The sequence below is a fragment of the Embiotoca jacksoni genome, unplaced genomic scaffold, assembly GCF_022577435.1.
Source record: "Embiotoca jacksoni isolate LCO1_2020_lvr unplaced genomic scaffold, fEmbJac1.0.p SCAF_11, whole genome shotgun sequence".
Classification (NCBI taxonomy): Eukaryota; Metazoa; Chordata; class Actinopteri; family Embiotocidae; genus Embiotoca; species Embiotoca jacksoni.
The window spans coordinates 5,767,213-5,784,035 of record NW_027185241.1 but is presented as its reverse complement, the minus strand read 5'-3'; the positions used below and the strand labels follow the sequence as shown (position 1 = coordinate 5,784,035).

The 16,823-nt window shown below is 42.9% G+C and overlaps 2 protein-coding genes across 4 annotated transcripts; both read left to right on the top strand.

Moving 5' to 3' along the window:
• The first annotated feature begins 338 nt into the window (after positions 1-338).
• ntd5 (ntl-dependent gene 5) lies at positions 339-9,424 on the top strand. The gene is made up of 8 exons (XM_069142624.1): positions 339-412; positions 1,705-1,839; positions 2,273-2,464; positions 6,757-6,883; positions 7,344-7,420; positions 8,049-8,231; positions 8,449-8,646; positions 8,781-9,424. Exons 1-8 carry the CDS (start codon positions 346-348, stop codon positions 8,861-8,863), a joined length of 1,062 nt encoding a protein of 353 aa, XP_068998725.1. The 5' UTR covers positions 339-345; the 3' UTR covers positions 8,864-9,424.
• Positions 9,425-9,665: 241 nt separating this feature from the next.
• LOC138194131 (uncharacterized) lies at positions 9,666-14,639 on the top strand. 3 transcript variants are annotated; one of them, XM_069142621.1, is made up of 3 exons: positions 9,666-9,708; positions 10,729-13,263; positions 13,579-14,639. In XM_069142621.1, the coding sequence occupies exons 2-3, from the start codon at positions 10,741-10,743 to the stop codon at positions 13,939-13,941; spliced, it is 2,886 nt and encodes a 961-aa protein (XP_068998722.1). In that variant the 5' UTR covers positions 9,666-9,708; positions 10,729-10,740; the 3' UTR covers positions 13,942-14,639. The 3 variants fall into 3 exon arrangements, with proteins under 3 accessions (XP_068998722.1, XP_068998720.1, XP_068998721.1); XM_069142619.1 differs by lacking the exon at positions 9,666-9,708 and adding an exon at positions 9,716-9,957; XM_069142620.1 differs by lacking the exon at positions 9,666-9,708 and adding an exon at positions 9,716-9,961.
• The last annotated feature ends 2,184 nt before the right edge of the window (positions 14,640-16,823 follow it).

Sequence of the window (16,823 nt, the reverse complement as noted above, 5' to 3'; positions counted from 1 at the left end):
TCCTTCTTTAATAGCATTTCCTGTTTGTTTATTCCTGTTTGTTGCGTGTGTTGGCAGCAGTCATATATGTCATCCCCTTTATCTGCTGTCTCAACAGAAATGGGTGAAAGGTCCTTTAGACTGGAATTTTCCCCACTTCTCTTCTCCTCAACACGAACCAGATGTGTGCTCCTGGGCTGTACCCTCCCTCTGCCCCCCACTGCCCCCCACCCCCGCGCTCCTCCCGCCCCCACCCCGACCTCTCCTCGCTGAATCCCCCACTGCCCCCACCCTTTGTTCCCCCTTCCTTAAAAATGCTCCGTCTGCGTGTCCCTCGCTCATATCGTCCGAGGCCTGGCTTCAAGGATGGTCTGTGCACTGCTGCTGCTGTCCCTGTGGGCTCTGACTGGAACCGTGTCCCTGCAGGCTTCAGGTAAGCCCTCCATCACTCACACGTGGGGCGGCACTGATCCGTGCACACGCAGTGCACACAGCAGGACTGTCCCTAAATTACGGAAATAAATGGGAAATTACATTTGATCAATTCAGTGCTCTTTCGCAAAATAAGTATTGATCAGCTGGACTTTCCCTTGCATGCTCTTTGCGCTGTGTTTTTAATGTAAAAGTTATAATCAGGGGTTAGGAGGCGCAATTAATCCGTTTCACTTAATCATTAGCACTTTCAAATGCAATTCACTAAATAAGGCTGCATAGTGTATGTATTTTAGATTGGTGATGTTTATCGTGCACTAATCGAAAGGGAAGTTAGTTAAATAATAATGTTTATTTTGGATTAGAAAAAAAAAATCCCTAATCTTGATTACCAGTACACTGCATCACTAATATATAGATTTAAGTCAAATCAATAATCAATAACTTCACTCCTGGGCCCAAGTTCTTTTTGTTACAGTGTACATTTTAAGTTTCAGTAAACTGTTTATAATTTTCTCATGTTCAGTTCATAGTCATTCAATTCACTTTGTGAATGTTGGCTCATCAGTGATCACAGTGAACACCAGCGGTTCTAGGTATTTCGTAATGCTGGTCCATATTTTAATACATAATCTCATATCTCAGGTGCCACATGTATGTTCTGTACACGGTCTCCAAACTGTTCTGGGATGATCATGTGCGCATAAGCGCAGCATGTGCATGTTTGTGGCCACACGTGCTGTGAGCAGATTGAATACAGTAGCACACATGTTTTCATTCTGAGCTTCGAAAAATGGGGAACCCAATCTGTCTCCACCTCTCCCTCTCAAACGTTCTGAACATTGAGGGTGTGTCAATGTTAGTGTATATCCTATACTAAGCAGAGGATGTGGTTTTATGGTGGAATATACAAAAGGGGAAATGAGGGAAACGAGGGTGGGCTGGAGATACTTGATTGCTGCTGTAGACCGGGCCTCCTCAAATATGAATTTCATTAGCGAAAACACAAAATACACACTCTCACTTCTCAATGGAAAACAATAGCTGAATGGCACAGAGTAACAAAGCCTGCCATCGAAATACTTCATCATCTGGCAACCTGGGTGGCAAACGGTTTCCCGGCCACCCACACCGAACTGCCTCTCCTTCAAACAGAAAACAAAGCAGAACTGGCAAAACAAAATGGCATTACGTTTGTGTTTTTTTTTTTTTTACAAGGGGCCATGAATGGAATAGAAGTAAACAGAGGGACAATTACTGTGATGGTGTGATAGTGTGTGGGTATCACGACAGGGTCATGTCCGGAGAGACTTCTGGGAGAGGAGAGGAAGAGGACGTGTCCTCGGCCCTGCAAAGCTGACGGAGACTGTGGCAGCAAACGCCAGTGTCTGTGTGACGGCCAGTGTGGTCTCAGCTGTGTGGCTCCAGGTAACTGTTTGTATGCGTGCCCTCCGTTGTCACCCTGAAAACCACTGTGGGCTCAGTCATTAAGAGTGTTTGTGTGTGGGCACATGCAGCTGTGCCAACATACATCTGTGTGTTTACTCCTGGAAAATAAAATGAAAGCCTTTGTCATGCACAGAATCTGGCCTCAAAATGCACCCTGTGCCAGTGCTGAACACAGGCTTTTAATTATGCTTGTGCGCTGTAAAAGGGGGTAGTGTGCATGGATCCAGTCTAGTTATACAACCTCATTAGTGCTCTTTTAAAGTGGTTTAGTGCAAACCATTTCATTTGTCTTGTACGGAGAACAATCCAGCACATTGTAAAAAAATGTTTTGTTCCCTGCCTCTTGCCCCCCCCCCCCACCCCTCACCCCCCTCACCCCACCCCCTCCCCGGATCATATCTTTTCTCCTCAGGTCGTACTTGTCCCTGGCCTCTATCCCCCAGTGAAAACTCAGAAGCTCGCCTCCTCTCTCCCACTCACTCCTTTTCTGCCCTGCTCGAAGTGCGCTGCAAGCCAGGATTCACGTTGCCCAACGGCTTGGATGCCACTATTCGCCGTTGTCAGGGTGACCGACAGTGGAGCGGGGATGAGCCCATCTGCACAGGTGGGTTTGAGTTCAGCAGAAAAATGCTCTTTCTCTCTTTATGTCATACCTCCGGCAGTGAACATTTGAGAGACTGCTGTGTTGTTTGTATTCAACAAAGGTACACTGTGTGTGTGTATAAAGTACGTTCGTAGGTCAATGATGGCCAAGAAATATACATAGCTTTTAATGTTTGTGTGTTTATGTGACACAGAGAGAGACAGGGAGAAACATCCAGTAATGAAACCCCTCTGTGATTGAGTCGACTTAGACGTTGCACAACTGGGACCTATTCTCCCCGTCACCATAGCAACCAGAGCTTCAGTTTTTCCGAGTGGCTGTCTGAAGATTTTACTGCTGAACTTGTTGATAAGTTTAAAGGGGAGACGAAAGCTGAACAAACACTTGTGAGTGTGTGTGCGCACATAGACAGTGTGTATGCACTCGCATGTGTGTGCATATTGTCTTGTGCATATTGTGTTGTTGAGTTAGAGGGAACTATGTAGTTTACATTTGGACAAAATGAAGGTGTTTTTGCTTCGCTGATCAACATACATAAACCTACCACATAATGTAACATACCACCACATTATAATACGACAAAAAGTCTAATTACAGCCTAAAAATATAATCAAGATGAATTGCGCCCCCTTAAAAACGGGTTCTGGTCAAATTAAAACATTACAGGTTGATTGTAAGCTTCATTCGTCTTTTGCCTAAACTTTGTGATTAACAGTAATCTCTGATATTGTGACCAACCTCTTTAAATCACAGAGGTCAGAATAGAGCTGTAAACACATTAATAAAAAGGACTCATAGCCAAATTCAATTCTTGAAGAGGGTAAATTTAAAGGCCTTTGATTCTTGTTATTTTACAGCTACACTACTGCTGTGCCTCTAAATAATCATGAGGTGACATATTTTGTCTTTCTGTCTCTCCAAATATAAAACAACACATCTTAAATGTGAATAGCTCTCTCACAAAAATCGAATTTGTTCCACGCTCTCGATCCTTACTAATCTACCACTTTGCCATGAGGTTGCACAGGAGTACATCAATGCTTTAGTGTCATCAACATGTCGCACCTGAAAATATATTCTGACTATTGCTCAGGTCTACCTGCAATGTAATTCAGCTTTAAAGTCCGAGGCCCGCTGCATTAATCACACACTCGCAGCTACAGCAAACAGGCTTTCTTAGAAATCCTCAACCCAGCTGGGTCCCGCTTTCACCCTCAAGATTTTTAAAAAATATTTTCAAAGATGTAAAAAAGGGATAATATTATCGGCTCTCTCGTAGAGTATCCTCCTTCTGAGAGACAGGCAGAAGGTAGGTGGGTTCTGAACGTGTGAGAGCGTTTTTATTGTGTGTCCTTTTTGCATGTGTGTTAGAGTGTGAGTCGAGCTCCTTCATGCCTGTTGAGAGGCAGTGGGCGGCAGATCTCTGTCAAAGTGGCACAGAGCTGCGTGCGCACTGTGTGAGCGAGAGCGAGTGTGAATGCGTGTCTGCTGTGAGTGTGTATGTGTGTTTACCAAGAGGTAGAGGTACATTTTTTATGTATACATTAGATGTGTATGTGGTTTTATGTGAGGGGAGGGGGGTGTTCAGATTGCACGTGTCACAAAGTTTGTGTTTGTGTGTGTGTGTGTGTGTGTGTGTGTGTGTGTGTGTGTGTGTGTGTGTGTGTGTGTGTGTGGGCGACAGATCACAATCAGGAGAGTCAGAGAGCTCTCTTGCTCATGCTGCTGTAGGCCTTTCTGTTCCCTGTTCTCCTTTCCTCTGCTCTCTCTTCTCATCCTCTTTTCCTCTCATCTCTTTCTCCTCTCATCCTCTTCCATCCGAGGCCTCTGATAAGGTCTCTCTCCACAATAGGAGTGAAGGACAAGCGTGCAGCTTGAGGCTATTTAGTTTGTGGTGTGGGGGTATGTCTCTGTAGTTTTGTATGTGAAAAACATAGAGAGAGGTTTATATGGAGCCAGCCACCCTCACATCTCTGGTCTTGGTCAGATTTTTGTGTATTTAACACCGTGTTTCATCCAAAATTACTGTTTTATCGTTTTTTAAAAATGAATTTGATATACCTGCTTCATAGCAGCTTGGTGCCGCAGCCTGTGTGGGTGGCAACAGTACGAGGCAGGAGAAGGGCGGTATGTGAAAACAGCACTCGGCTTCGGGGCTCTCATCTGCAGCCAAACAGACTTGTATCTCTCCCTCTCCCATAGGCCCCTTTACATTCTTATATTAACGTTTCTCGGTTTCAGATACCTAAGATAGCCCTCAGGCAAGAGCTGTCTCTACTTTTCAAAGCCCCGTTCGGCTTCGAAACCCTGCGCTTGATGCAGCTCGGGTCATTCCAACCTCTCTCCAAGCACCACTCTTGATATTTATATTTCCACAAGCGTGAGGTACTCAAACTTCCAGGAATGAACAGTGCCAGGTGTTATACAATCACAGCTATAGCTGTGAGCTCGGAGAGATGTGGGGCGGAGATTCACCTGCTTGTCGAACTTTGATTTATTACCTAAGAACAGTTATTTCAACTTAAATAGAACAAGACATCGGGTGAAACGCCTCTGTGGGTCACAGACTAAATAGAAACGTCAAATCAGATAACATGATGGACATGTCTCTCTTTTTCTTCTTGTTTCATTTCTTTCAGGGTCTTTCACGACTTTTTTTGCTCTTCCCGCCTTACATCAATCAACTAAATGCTGACTGATGTGTTTTCTGTGTCAGTGAGAGTTATCGTTTGTATATATTAGGATTGTTTAACTTTTTGAATCCCAGTGCACATTGCATACACACTGTGTATCTCTTATATCAGTATCCCTATAGCACACTTGTGGTGTATGCATTCATATCCTTTAAGTAGAACAGTAATACAAGTAATTAAAGTACTCCACGACAAGCAAAATGTTTAAATTCAAAATGATAGTATTTAACGTTTACATATTATCTGTACAATGTACTTAAAGTATTGAAAGTAAAAGTACTCAGACTTTGCAGAATAACTTCCCCCAATGATATTATTCCATATTGTAATGTTGCAGTAACGACTGCTCGTGCATTTGTCTGTAAGCAGCACTTTACTGTAGTGGGTTGTAATCACTTTTTTTGAAGCTTAATCTTTGCATAATCTTTTATAAATTTTGTAAGTACATTCTTAATCTATAATCTTTACAACTGTAGTTGTCAGATAAATGTAGTGGAGTACATTTTGCACCTGCCCTGTAATTAGAAGAAGTGAAGTAAATGCAGTAGTGGGAGAAGTGTTTTGGTAGTTTACTTAGGTAAAAGTAGCAGTACCACAAAGTCAAAATAGTTCATGACAATAAGAGTCCATATTAAAAATGCTCCTTAGATAAAAGCACTTAAGCAACATTGGCAAAATCTACTTTAAGAATGAATAATGTTGGTTACATTCTGTAATCACAGATTTGTTAAGTATGTGCTTTGTCTTCTAAGTGCTATTAGCAAACAAAGGCTCTACAAATGCTCCCATTCAAGAGCAATAGCGGCAGCTCTAAGAGGAAAAACCCTTTACGGGAAAAAAAAGCCACAGTACAGTGCTCCCTGCAGTCCATGAGTCTCATACTTGATTATTGGATTTTTAAACCTGCAATAATATCTAAGAAGAACTAGATTGTACTTTTAAGTATTATACACTGTTGAGTGCGTTGTAGATTCATCCATTACAATGCCTTTTATTTTGAAACTCATCATTGATAAAATGTGTAAAATGTGTAAAGCAACCTGCAACTAAAGCTTTGTAATAAATCTACTTGAATAAAAACCGCAATATTTACTTTTGAGCTGTAGTGGAGTCGAAGCAGAGAGGGGTATCTAATGAAAATCATTAAGTATCTAATGTTTGTATTTTCCCTACAGTACTTAAATGCATTTCATTACATCAAACCCCTGCAACGAGGCGATTCAACTCTTCACTGGTCAAACAGCACAAAAAGGAGAATATACTTGGAGATTGACTTACTGTTTGCCTGATGTCTGTTGTATTTAGGATATTTGATTTAATTGATAAAGATCCTTTGACTTGATGCATATTTAAGAGTTTAAGGAGGTGAACTGAGATTTGATTTGCCTATTTGAGGTATGTGTACTTCACTTGAGAATTTTTACTAGATGCTAATTAATAACTCAACAATTCAGGGGGACATTTTTCAATTTTTTTTCTACGATTAAGTCTGTTTTAGAGTGTGGTTTTACTTAGATAAAGGATATGAACAGTTCTTTGACACTTGAATCTTTAACCTCTAACCCACCATTCACTGGTTCTTTCCTCTTTGACCTTCAGAGACTCAGTCTCCCGAAGCTGCTGCTTTTGGCCAAACCTGCCCTCTGCCGGAGGAAGTGACCAACACCTTTAGCATCCGGGGTGACGCTGCTGTAAGAACTTCCATCCAGTACAGCTGCTTGTCTGGGTGAGTTTAGGGTTAATGCTCCTGAGTGTGGGGCTCTGAAAACCTAAATTGGTTGAAAGGAAGAAACGGAGGAAGTGAGAGGACGGAGATGGAGTGTGAAGAAGAGGGAGGGAGTGAAGGGAAGGCTTGAATACAGGAGAGGTGTGATGAACGATGAATGGCAGGGAATTAATTTTGATCCCCCAGCTGACGATCTTTCCATTCAGCTAACTAGGTCATTACAGTCTAATCTTGTATTGATTCCCCTTTACACACTGACTCATGTCACAAAATAAGATGAGCCTAAGTGGATGTATCAGCCAGAACTGTGCACAGAACAATTCAGACACTCTGAAAGAGAGGCAGTGGCAAAAGGAATCATTTACACTTTTTTTCATCACTTTTATTTAGATGAAGCTGTCAGTACTGTACATGTCACAACACTGTCTGCCTCCATCACTCGCTCCTCTTTCTCCTGCAGGGCGGATATAGTGGGGAGCAGTGAAAATTTCTGTCAGGATAATCAGACCTGGCAGTATCCTCACCCCATCTGTAAAAGTAAGTGTGCTGTGATGTCTTGAAAATGTGTGCGGACATGCTTGTGTGTTGCATCCTTTTCACACTCAGTCTAACGTTTTGGCAACGTCTGGATGCGAGCAGGAAAAGATTGAGCATTGAATGAGTGATGTGAGGGACTGCAAATACGGATGTAGGCTTGGAAAGGGTTTGTTTTCCCATCATGTGTATGTATTCATATGTGTGCGTACAGATATGTGAGAATGAGTGAGTCAAAGGAGTCAGACAGAGGCACAAACCTCTTCAAGCATCTATCTCTCAGCTCTGTTTCGCAGTGCTTTTCTGCCATCTTGTGGTAAACTCTGGAACTTCATGGCCTGTTTAACAGGATGGTTAAATTCTTTCAGGATGTTTCTTGAATCATGCATGGAGGGAAATGACTGAACATGGCTTTTGTTTAAAGATAATTAGAGATAAGAGCAGATTTACTCGGGGATGAGACATTGTTGCAGTTTCTAGCTTTTAAACCACGATCATGTGCCAGTAAAATTGTCAGGAAACAAAAACTATTACTCCTTTTTGGTAGAAACTCCTATGTTTTAAATATCAGTGGATCTCCTGGTTAAGTATGGATAAGATGATGGACAAGCTGCTTTTCTTACTCTCATAGAAGTGTACTGCCAGCCCCCTAAAGAAGTGGAGCAAGGCTACGTGGTGGCTGTCCAGAAGATTGAATATGAAGTCGACTTTGACATCCACTACCTTTGCAGAAAGAACTTCCTGCTGGATGGACCCCAGAAGATCAACTGTCTGTCAAACGGCAGCTGGAGTGCATCGCCTCCACACTGCAGAGGTGAGGAGCTAAAAACAAAGTGTGTGAAGTTTAAAGGTTGTATTTAAGCCTATACAAACTTGTCATTTCAATTCCTATGCCTCAATGCAAGCAAAATGCAGTAGTATGCTATAAACATGCATATGCATTAAAAAAAAAAAAACAACTATAAGAATCAACGGCATTTTGTTTTTGATGTTTCTATGACACTTTCATACTTTGCTGATCACCCTCACAGCTCGCTGCCTCATCCCTGCTGAGCGAAGCCGTGTGGTGATTGGTGGAGTGAAGCGCTGGCCGTTTGATGTTACAGATGCCATGGTTCCCCACGGGGAAAATGTGGCGTTCTTCTGCAAACATCCTGACAAGCAGTGCAGCTTCACTGCCACCCAGTCCTGCTTTGACGGACAGCTTCAGACACCAGAATGCTACCTTGGTAAACCTGCAGCGCCCACTCAGACCTATCTCCGTCTCATCTGTCCCTGTTTCAGCATGTCTGCAGGAAGAACAATAAAGGGGCTAGTGTTGTTGATAGTTCCAATGTTAATGCACAATCTCTTTGTTTTTCAGAGCCCACATGGTTGCAGTACAAACTCTTCCCTCATCGGCTGGTCTCAGAAATCGAAGCATGTGAGCCTGATGACTCTGAGTGATGCACATCGGATGTTAAACCAGCCAGCACTCATGACACTGTGTCACAGTATGAACACTCCTTGACACACACCAGCTCCATACCACATCACTTTGACCACTGTAGCTTCACTATAACCATCTATAATTATGGTCTGTTAGACGCTGAAATGTTTTTCATAGATCTTGTGGATCAGCAGCCAGAGCTGTTGGTCTTGTGCTTGTGGCCTCGTGGGTTTCAACGCTGCTCTTGATTTTTGTCTCTTTGCCCTGCACACTATCAAACTGCAGGCATAATTATAATCTGCAAAGCTTCCAAGTATCACTTTGATCCTCCTCCAGCTTGAGCCAACTCAGACCATAGATGCAATCCATAGGCCCTTATGATGATGTATGTATAATGCATTAGTACATGCTATAGCAGTTATGCCTGTGATGATACCTTCATGTAACCAAATTCATAATGACTTGACTCCGTGATTTTTCACTGTGTGATCTCTCTCGTCTCTGTTGGGCCTGACGCATCAAGCCTTGAGGCTTGTAAGTTTAAATGATGTGAGTGATTTGAAATAAAAACATTATCAAAACGGTTTGCTGTCTGGCTCTTTTATGGCACAAAAAGTCCTCCTGTGTGAGCCCACTATATTTTCCCTCTCACTTTTCCCCTCGTCTCTGAGGCGCACAGAGAGCCTTTCATCGCAGGCTGCAGGTTCAACACTACTCATAGGCTGAACATGGCTACTGGTCGGACCCGGTAGGCTGCGACACCATAGCAACTCCCCTTGACCCCTCCCTCCCTCAGCATTCGCAGCATCACCCTTTACACTGCACAGTCATATTTGGTCCTCCGGAAATATCCATAGCTCGGGTAAGCCAGTCGCTATGCAGCGAGTGTATGGGTGGAGTATAGTTTAAAATACAGTTTAAATGTATTGAAAGCGTGTCCGGTGCGTCTTCCGCCGGCTCTGACAGCAAGGCTGGAAGAAATGACAGCGCGCCGGGAAAGTTTGTCCTAAAGCTGTGCTCTCGGTGTCTCGGACCCTCGGCTCTAAAATGGCTGGCTGTAGGTCCGAGGAAGCTCCGGTGCAAAGGGAAGGATCCGCTCCACACCGCGACTGTGTGTAAATATACATATTTCTGTACTCCGTCGGACGCGATAGTGATGGCGTTGTCCCAGGTCCGAGAGCTGTCACGGTGCACACGCACCATAATAATATTGGCATTTCGGACCTAGGACTGTGCGTAATGGCGTCCTCCACTGACAGTTCTCCTCGGTTTATCCCCTCAAATATTTTACAACAGGCTAGTTCTTTCAAACCAAGCGGGATGTGAATGATGTTCTGATGCGAATTTCAAATGAAAGCTTTCGTTATTTGTGTTGCATGTGGATGGTGGGAGTATAAGATGGGAAATGTTATTTCGCTCGCATCATTCGGACCCCTCTATACCGGTGCGTTTTTGTGTGTATGATAGGCGACTCCGGTCGACCCCTCGGTTAGAAATTTACTGAGCTATAATTTAGGATCATGCAAGATATCCAACAGAATTAACAGGACGGTTTGCTGTGGAGGAAGGGGGTCATATGAGTCGCTCATCATTTCGGCCTGAGGAATTAGAGTGCACAGTCTCCTTAATTTACAGGCTGATTGTAATATCACAAGATCAGCATTGATTTTGGGCTTTTTGCTCTAAACTTGACCCCAATAATCACCAGACATTGAGTTTTAATTTTTTTTTTTTATAACCAACCAAGTATATTTATTTAATTCCCTTCCTTTTCTACCATGTGCAAAGGAAGGACATTCAAATTTTATTCTTTTGATTCTAATTTTGCTACTCTGACTTTCTAATTTCTTATTTTATCCTCATTTAATATAAATATAAATAGGTATGCCCCAAAATGGATTCTCAGTTGGCTTCAGTCCTGACCAGTGGCAGCCTGGATGTCCAAAATGGCAGCCAGTGTGGAGAGGGATCAGGGCCAGTGACAGAGGTCTTTTTGGACCCAAAGGACAAAACCTCACCCTGTGCTGTACCAGGTAACCTCCAGCCATGCCCTGTCAAAGCAGCAGTGACCATCAGGCAAGATGCTCTATCAATCAATGGAAAAAAGCCAGAGGTGGGCGGGACTTCTAAGCCAGCCTCTCAGGAAACAAGTAAGATTGGTGGGTTCAGACAGCCAATTACAGTTAAGACTGGAGTGCCTGTTCTGCGCAGCCAACCAATAAGGATAAAAATTGTTGTTCCTCCACGGTGCAAGACGCCAATCACAAACTCTGTCATCAGCCCGACCAAAGACTTGGCTCGCTCACAGTTCAGAGGACCTGTTTTGGTCTCAGCTGGAGCAGTGATCACAGACAAAAACAGAAGTAAAATTCATATATCAGCTGTTGAAAATGAAGGAGAGATCATGGAAGTTACTTATCAAAAGACTGAAGATGAAGCTGAAGCAGAATCATTCCTTGAGACAGAGGCAGACAGAGGCGATAATATGTGCAAAGAGAGAGATGTTTTGGACGTTGAAATCGTCCACATTGATGGGTCAGAAACTCCTCTTATCTCCAGCACTAATACAGTTAAAATATTGAGCCGGCAGAGGATTAAAGAGGAGACTACAGAGAGCCAAATTGAGAAAAATATTCCTCTAATTTTGCAAGCTATGGACTTGAAATCTTGCAAAACATTTGAGGAGCTTGGAACGGAGGAGCAGATGGAACCGCTGGACCTGAGTTTGCCTAAAGGAAGAGAAAGTCGAGAAAGGAGATGTGGACGTTTTCTGGATGATTCTGGTTATGAGAGCTCGCTGATTATGGAGGTAGATGAATATGAGGGAGAAGGAGACAGAGACATAGTGGAGGAGGACGATGATCAAGACTCTGTGCTGCGTCTGGATGGCACAGACACACTCGAAGACTCTCTCCTGTCTCCCTCTTTCTTTTCTACCTCTGTGCTTACCTCACTCTCTTCAATAGACTGTGACACAGAAAACCCTCTTCTCATTGACGACCAGGGAATCCCGTATAAACTCAGTCCAGATGGACTCAAAGTGCCGCAAGTCAATGCTTCCATGTCAGAGGAGCCTCATTCAGATCTGGCTAACTCAGCAGAGGAAGAAGAAGAGTCATCGCATTTGGCCACATTAGCGGGTCCCAGCCTCAGCCAAAGTTTAGATAATGCACTAAATGCACCTGCTGATGACTTTTACCCCTCACCAGCCGCTGCCAATAATTCGCCATCGCTAACGGTCGGTCAGATAAAAGCTCCAGAAGTCTTCACGGGTTTGATAACGAACTCAGACCCTGCAGTGGCTGCAGTGGCTGCAGAACTGAGCGGTAAACCTCCTCAGGAAGCTAATGCTATTCTGTCCGCTTCCTCTGGGATACCTGTCCCCAGCCAACCCATTCAGATCCTCACTAACCCTTCAACCAATGCTCCTATTCTCCTCCTGTCCTCCTCCTCCTCTTCTTCGCATCAGCTCTCCACAGTTCCAGTTGGTCTCTCGCTTCCTCTCTCGGTTACTCAGACGTCACCTGGTGCTGCCACCCCGATGTTTCTCCTCCTCTCCTCTGTACCCTCTTCCTCTGGTGAATCCACCTCTACCGCCACTCCTATTGCTGTGCTTGACCCCTTGACCGGTCAGTTGTCCCAGATTACTGCAGCCTCAGCTCCAGTCTCCTTTCCTTTGTCCTCTGGTCAGGTAAGCACGCTGGGATCACCTCTGCCCACACTATCTCACCCCATCATCAGACTGAGTCCCAATAACCCCCCTGTCATCCTGTCGGGTGTGAATAACTTAAACTCGGGATCTATCCAGACCTCTCTTGTTGTCCCTTCGTCCACGTTTGCTCTGCAGGATGACGGCCCAAACGTTCAAACTCAGATCAGCTACTCTGAATCAAACCCTGGAAGTGAAGCCATACCTGCCGAAGAAGTCTCAAATGAAAACAACAAGCCATCAAGTTTTACAGCTTCCAATCCACAACCTCAGTCTGCTGGTTTGACCTATGACCCCTCAGCTCAGCCCACCTCAGAAGCAGAGGCCCAATCACCAGCCTCAGACTCCAAGTTTGACCCCTCTGACCTTCCTTCAGAGCATTTACCTCTGGATGACCATCTTTACTTCTCCAACACAGCCGCTCCTCCCTCCCCTCCCATCGGACCCATCTTTCCCTCGGGTAAACTCGACCCCATGGACCCCCTAGACTCCCTAGACCCCCTAGATCCCCTGGACCCCCTAGATCCTTTATCTCCAGCAGAGTCACCCAACACTATGGGCTCCCGCAGGGTGCTGTACTGCCAACTGTGCCCACGGGTCTTCTTTTACCTCTCTGACCTTGAGCGTCATGCTATCACTCATTCGCAGAAGAAGCCTCATGTTTGCCAGCAGTGTGGCAAAGCCTTCAAACGCTCCAGCCATCTGCAGGTCAGCACACTCTAAGTATAACCATATTTTCATAAAGTAAAGAGATATTACAAATTATTAGTGCAGTGACAATCAATGATTTCTTTTAGGCCACTTTGGAATAACAGAAACAAGCCTTGCACTATATAATTTTCATTACTGACTAATCTGTCAATATTATTCATGATGAATTGGTAAATTGATTCTTTAACTTTGAAAAAAGTATTTCCAGTATGACATATTTCTGTTGGTTTTATATTGAACAACAGTCCAAAAAAAGTTGCTTATAGCCAATTTAGTAAACGTGTTCAAATGTTTGTCAAATTTTTTCGACAGAGACACAAGCACATCCACACAGGCCAGAGAAACTTTGTATGCCCCATCTGCGCCAAGCGCTTCAGGGAGGCGGGTGAGCTCCAGCGCCATCAAAGGGTCCACACCGGAGAGAAACCCTACCAGTGCCAGCTCTGCCACACGCGCTTCGCCGAGCGCAACACCTTACGCCGACACACCAAACGCAAACACCCGTACCACCAAGTGGCCATGGAAATGCTGAACGAGAGAAGAGACAGAGGAGGCGGCCGAGCAGACGGAGGAGGCGGTGGCGGATCAGGAGTGCAGGAGGAAGAGGAGAGCGCTGAATGGTACAGCTCCACTGTGTCTAATTTGGATAACTCAGAGTCTGAGATGGAAACGTAACACTCCAAAACAAAAGCAGTTAGGAGAGAAGTGTTGGCAGGCTGACTCTAAACTTTCCTCTTCATTAATAAACATTCAAAGAAGGGAGCACTTTTAATATTTATTTCATTGTTTTAACGGTAATTTATTTATATGAATGTATATTGTTCCCATTGCATTCTTCGGGCCAAAAGTACAGGCTTTAAAGTCAGACATGGTTTTGAATTAGTTTTCCTGTGTGGAAAATTTTTCGAATATAAAAGAGAGAGCTTGTGCTGGAAAATATTGATTAGCCTGCTAACTTGCCCCGTTGAAGTTGCGTTCCCATGCAATCCATGATAAACCCTAAAGTGCTCAGAATAAAATGAAAGCTTATTTACTCTAAAAAAAATTCTGCTCTAGTTGTACATGAAGAGTACTATTCGTAAGAGCTGCACTTCTGCACTATCTCATATGAAAGATCTAATCTTTCTTACCGTCAGAGACACTGTGAGTCATTTGCACTTGTTTTATTTTAAATCAGAATTCATTTTTTTATATTGTGAAAGAAATTGCTTACTTTTACATTTTATTGGAACTGTTGATTTGATTTATATAATATATATCATGTAAAAGTTTGACCAACTGTTTTTGAGTTATTCTAACATAAACACTATATTCAGAGTTTCTTTTTTAAATGTGAACTATATTAACTTATTGGAATTAAATTTTCACTACTATATTTCAGTCTTTGTCCCATTTTCTATTTCAGTTTCTTTCCACTTACACAGGTGTGGATTTCAATTTCTATTTTACATGGCTTTTTCATAAATCTTTTTTCATCTTTGGCAGAGCAGGGCTGGGGTGCCTATCTCTCCTCTTTACATGGATCTTTGTGATTAAAAAAAAGAAGATATTCAGATACGGTTATCTGCTTGGGTGTGCAAGTTGACCACTTGGACTGCGTCCAGGGAGTAATTGAGTTTGTAAGGCAATTCTCTGTTTTTTGCACTCTCTCAATTTTCTGCTCCATTTAAGCCATGGAGCCTAACGGAGCTAAGCTCGAGATAAGTTATTAAATACTGTACCGCTCAAATGACCTGACGGGGTTGTCGTGGCCGCCCCATTCCTTATTTCTACGCTGGCCATTGTGCGGATAGAGAAGCTTTGGCCTGCCGAAATAACTGTGCTTAACTCCATTGCTTTTTAGTATGGCAAACTCACTTTCACAGAGGGTCAGTGGAAGGAGAGAGGTGCACATGGTGTGAGGAGCAAAGGTTAAACAAGCAGTTTCTGTGAGAATGGGAAATTTGCTGCAGCCCGTTCTTGAAGATAGTAGAGTATTTTGTCTGCTAAAACTCTAAAAGCAGATGCTTAATGCATGTTTTTCTTTCACTATGTTGCATTTAACTGACTAACCTCTAAGTCACAGAGGGAGTGTTGAGTTACAAAAAGATGTTTTGGCTGCAAAGGACTAAGACAAATTTTACACTGTTGTATGGCAAACACAGTTTTGAGGAAAATTTGGCAAAGTTCTGTACTACTGTGAGACAATGTACATTTTTCAAGTCTGCCCTAAAACAATACTAACATAACCACATAAATATATCAGGTTGGGGTTATTAGTCACTGTAATTTTTCCTCTTAGTTATAATGTCTGTAACAGGATCTCTCTTATTTAGCTTCAGTGTGAGAGATGGGGGTAGCAATCCAAAATCATGGTCCACATGTAAAAAAACACTCTAAAATCCAGCTGAGATTAATGAGTCAAAAGTCTGAGTGGGTATCTCTGCACAAAATCCCCTTTTTATCCTGCTCAACAATCACACTGTCTTTGGAAAAAAAAAAGTGAATTTTGTACAAAATTGTCTACAACTATATAGCAAATACCAACTTGATTTGACTAACTCATGGCGTTAAAACCTCATATTGTCTCCAGCTGATCTTTAGAAAGCAATTTTGCACGAGAGGACTGTATGTCCCCTCAAATCTCTTCACAAAATATTTTTTAGAGCAGTTAATTTTTATTTGATTTATTATTTCTTTATTGTCCATACACACATATACAGACCAGAACAACAAAATTATGAAATAAATAAACCTATATCAATTCCAATTTCTATCCCAACTGGCTTTTATGCCTTTTTCATTGAAATCTGTGTATCTCTGAAAACCATGAACAATTTTAAAAACATAGGTCTAAATAGCATAAATCTAGCCTGCATACATATTTTTCTCAGTTCTGGAAATGGTACTCACTTCTTCATATTACTATTTGATGTATACCGTGACGTTTTTTTTTTTTTTTTTTTTTGCCACTGGCACTTCTTTGGGCGATTCATACTGGCCCGAAATAAACTACATTACCCAGAACGCACTGCGTTACGCTCACCTGTTCTGGCATGCCTGCCTTTCTCTGTGGTTGGTCTAGGTTACCTCACATAAACCTTATGATAATGTTGGCCCGGCTCCAAAGGGGCCCAAAGATAGCAGGAACACAGTCAGACTTTGACACAGCAGAGTTTTGAAAGTCAAATCCTTCTCAAACAGGACTAAATGCAGGCCAGAGGCTGAAAGCTAACATTAGCAACACTGCTAGCAGTGAAAAGCCTGTTAATGGAGCATGACAAAACCACCTGCAGCTATTGCTATGACAGCCAACTAAGTAGGTATGTGAAAATCGTATTTATTCTGTGTAAATTCTGTATAATGCCACTGTCAAATATTCAAGCAGACAATAGGCTACAACTTAATTGTCTACAGTTTCAGCTGAAGTCATTGTTGTGACTTCCTGTATTTGTTTCAAATTAAAACCCCTCTATGTTTCATATAAGGTGCAGTCCTACAGGTTCTAACCTAGTTTTGTTTCTCTAATAATAGAAATTGTTCTCCCCTCGATTAAATAGATTTATGGTGTGAACATC

Excerpts from the sequence above, each read along its gene's own strand:
- LOC138194131 (XM_069142621.1), top strand. The coding sequence starts at position 10,741 with ATGGATTCTCAGTTGGCTTCAGTCCTGACCAGTGGCAGCCTGGATGTC. Across the intron at positions 13,264-13,578 it reads AACGCTCCAGCCATCTGCAG|AGACACAAGCACATCCACAC; the intron begins GTCAGCACACTC and ends TTTTTTCGACAG.
- ntd5 (XM_069142624.1), top strand. The coding sequence starts at position 346 with ATGGTCTGTGCACTGCTGCTGCTGTCCCTGTGGGCTCTGACTGGAACC. Across the intron at positions 2,465-6,756 it reads GGATGAGCCCATCTGCACAG|AGACTCAGTCTCCCGAAGCT; the intron begins GTGGGTTTGAGT and ends TTTGACCTTCAG. Across the intron at positions 7,421-8,048 it reads TCCTCACCCCATCTGTAAAA|AAGTGTACTGCCAGCCCCCT; the intron begins GTAAGTGTGCTG and ends TTACTCTCATAG.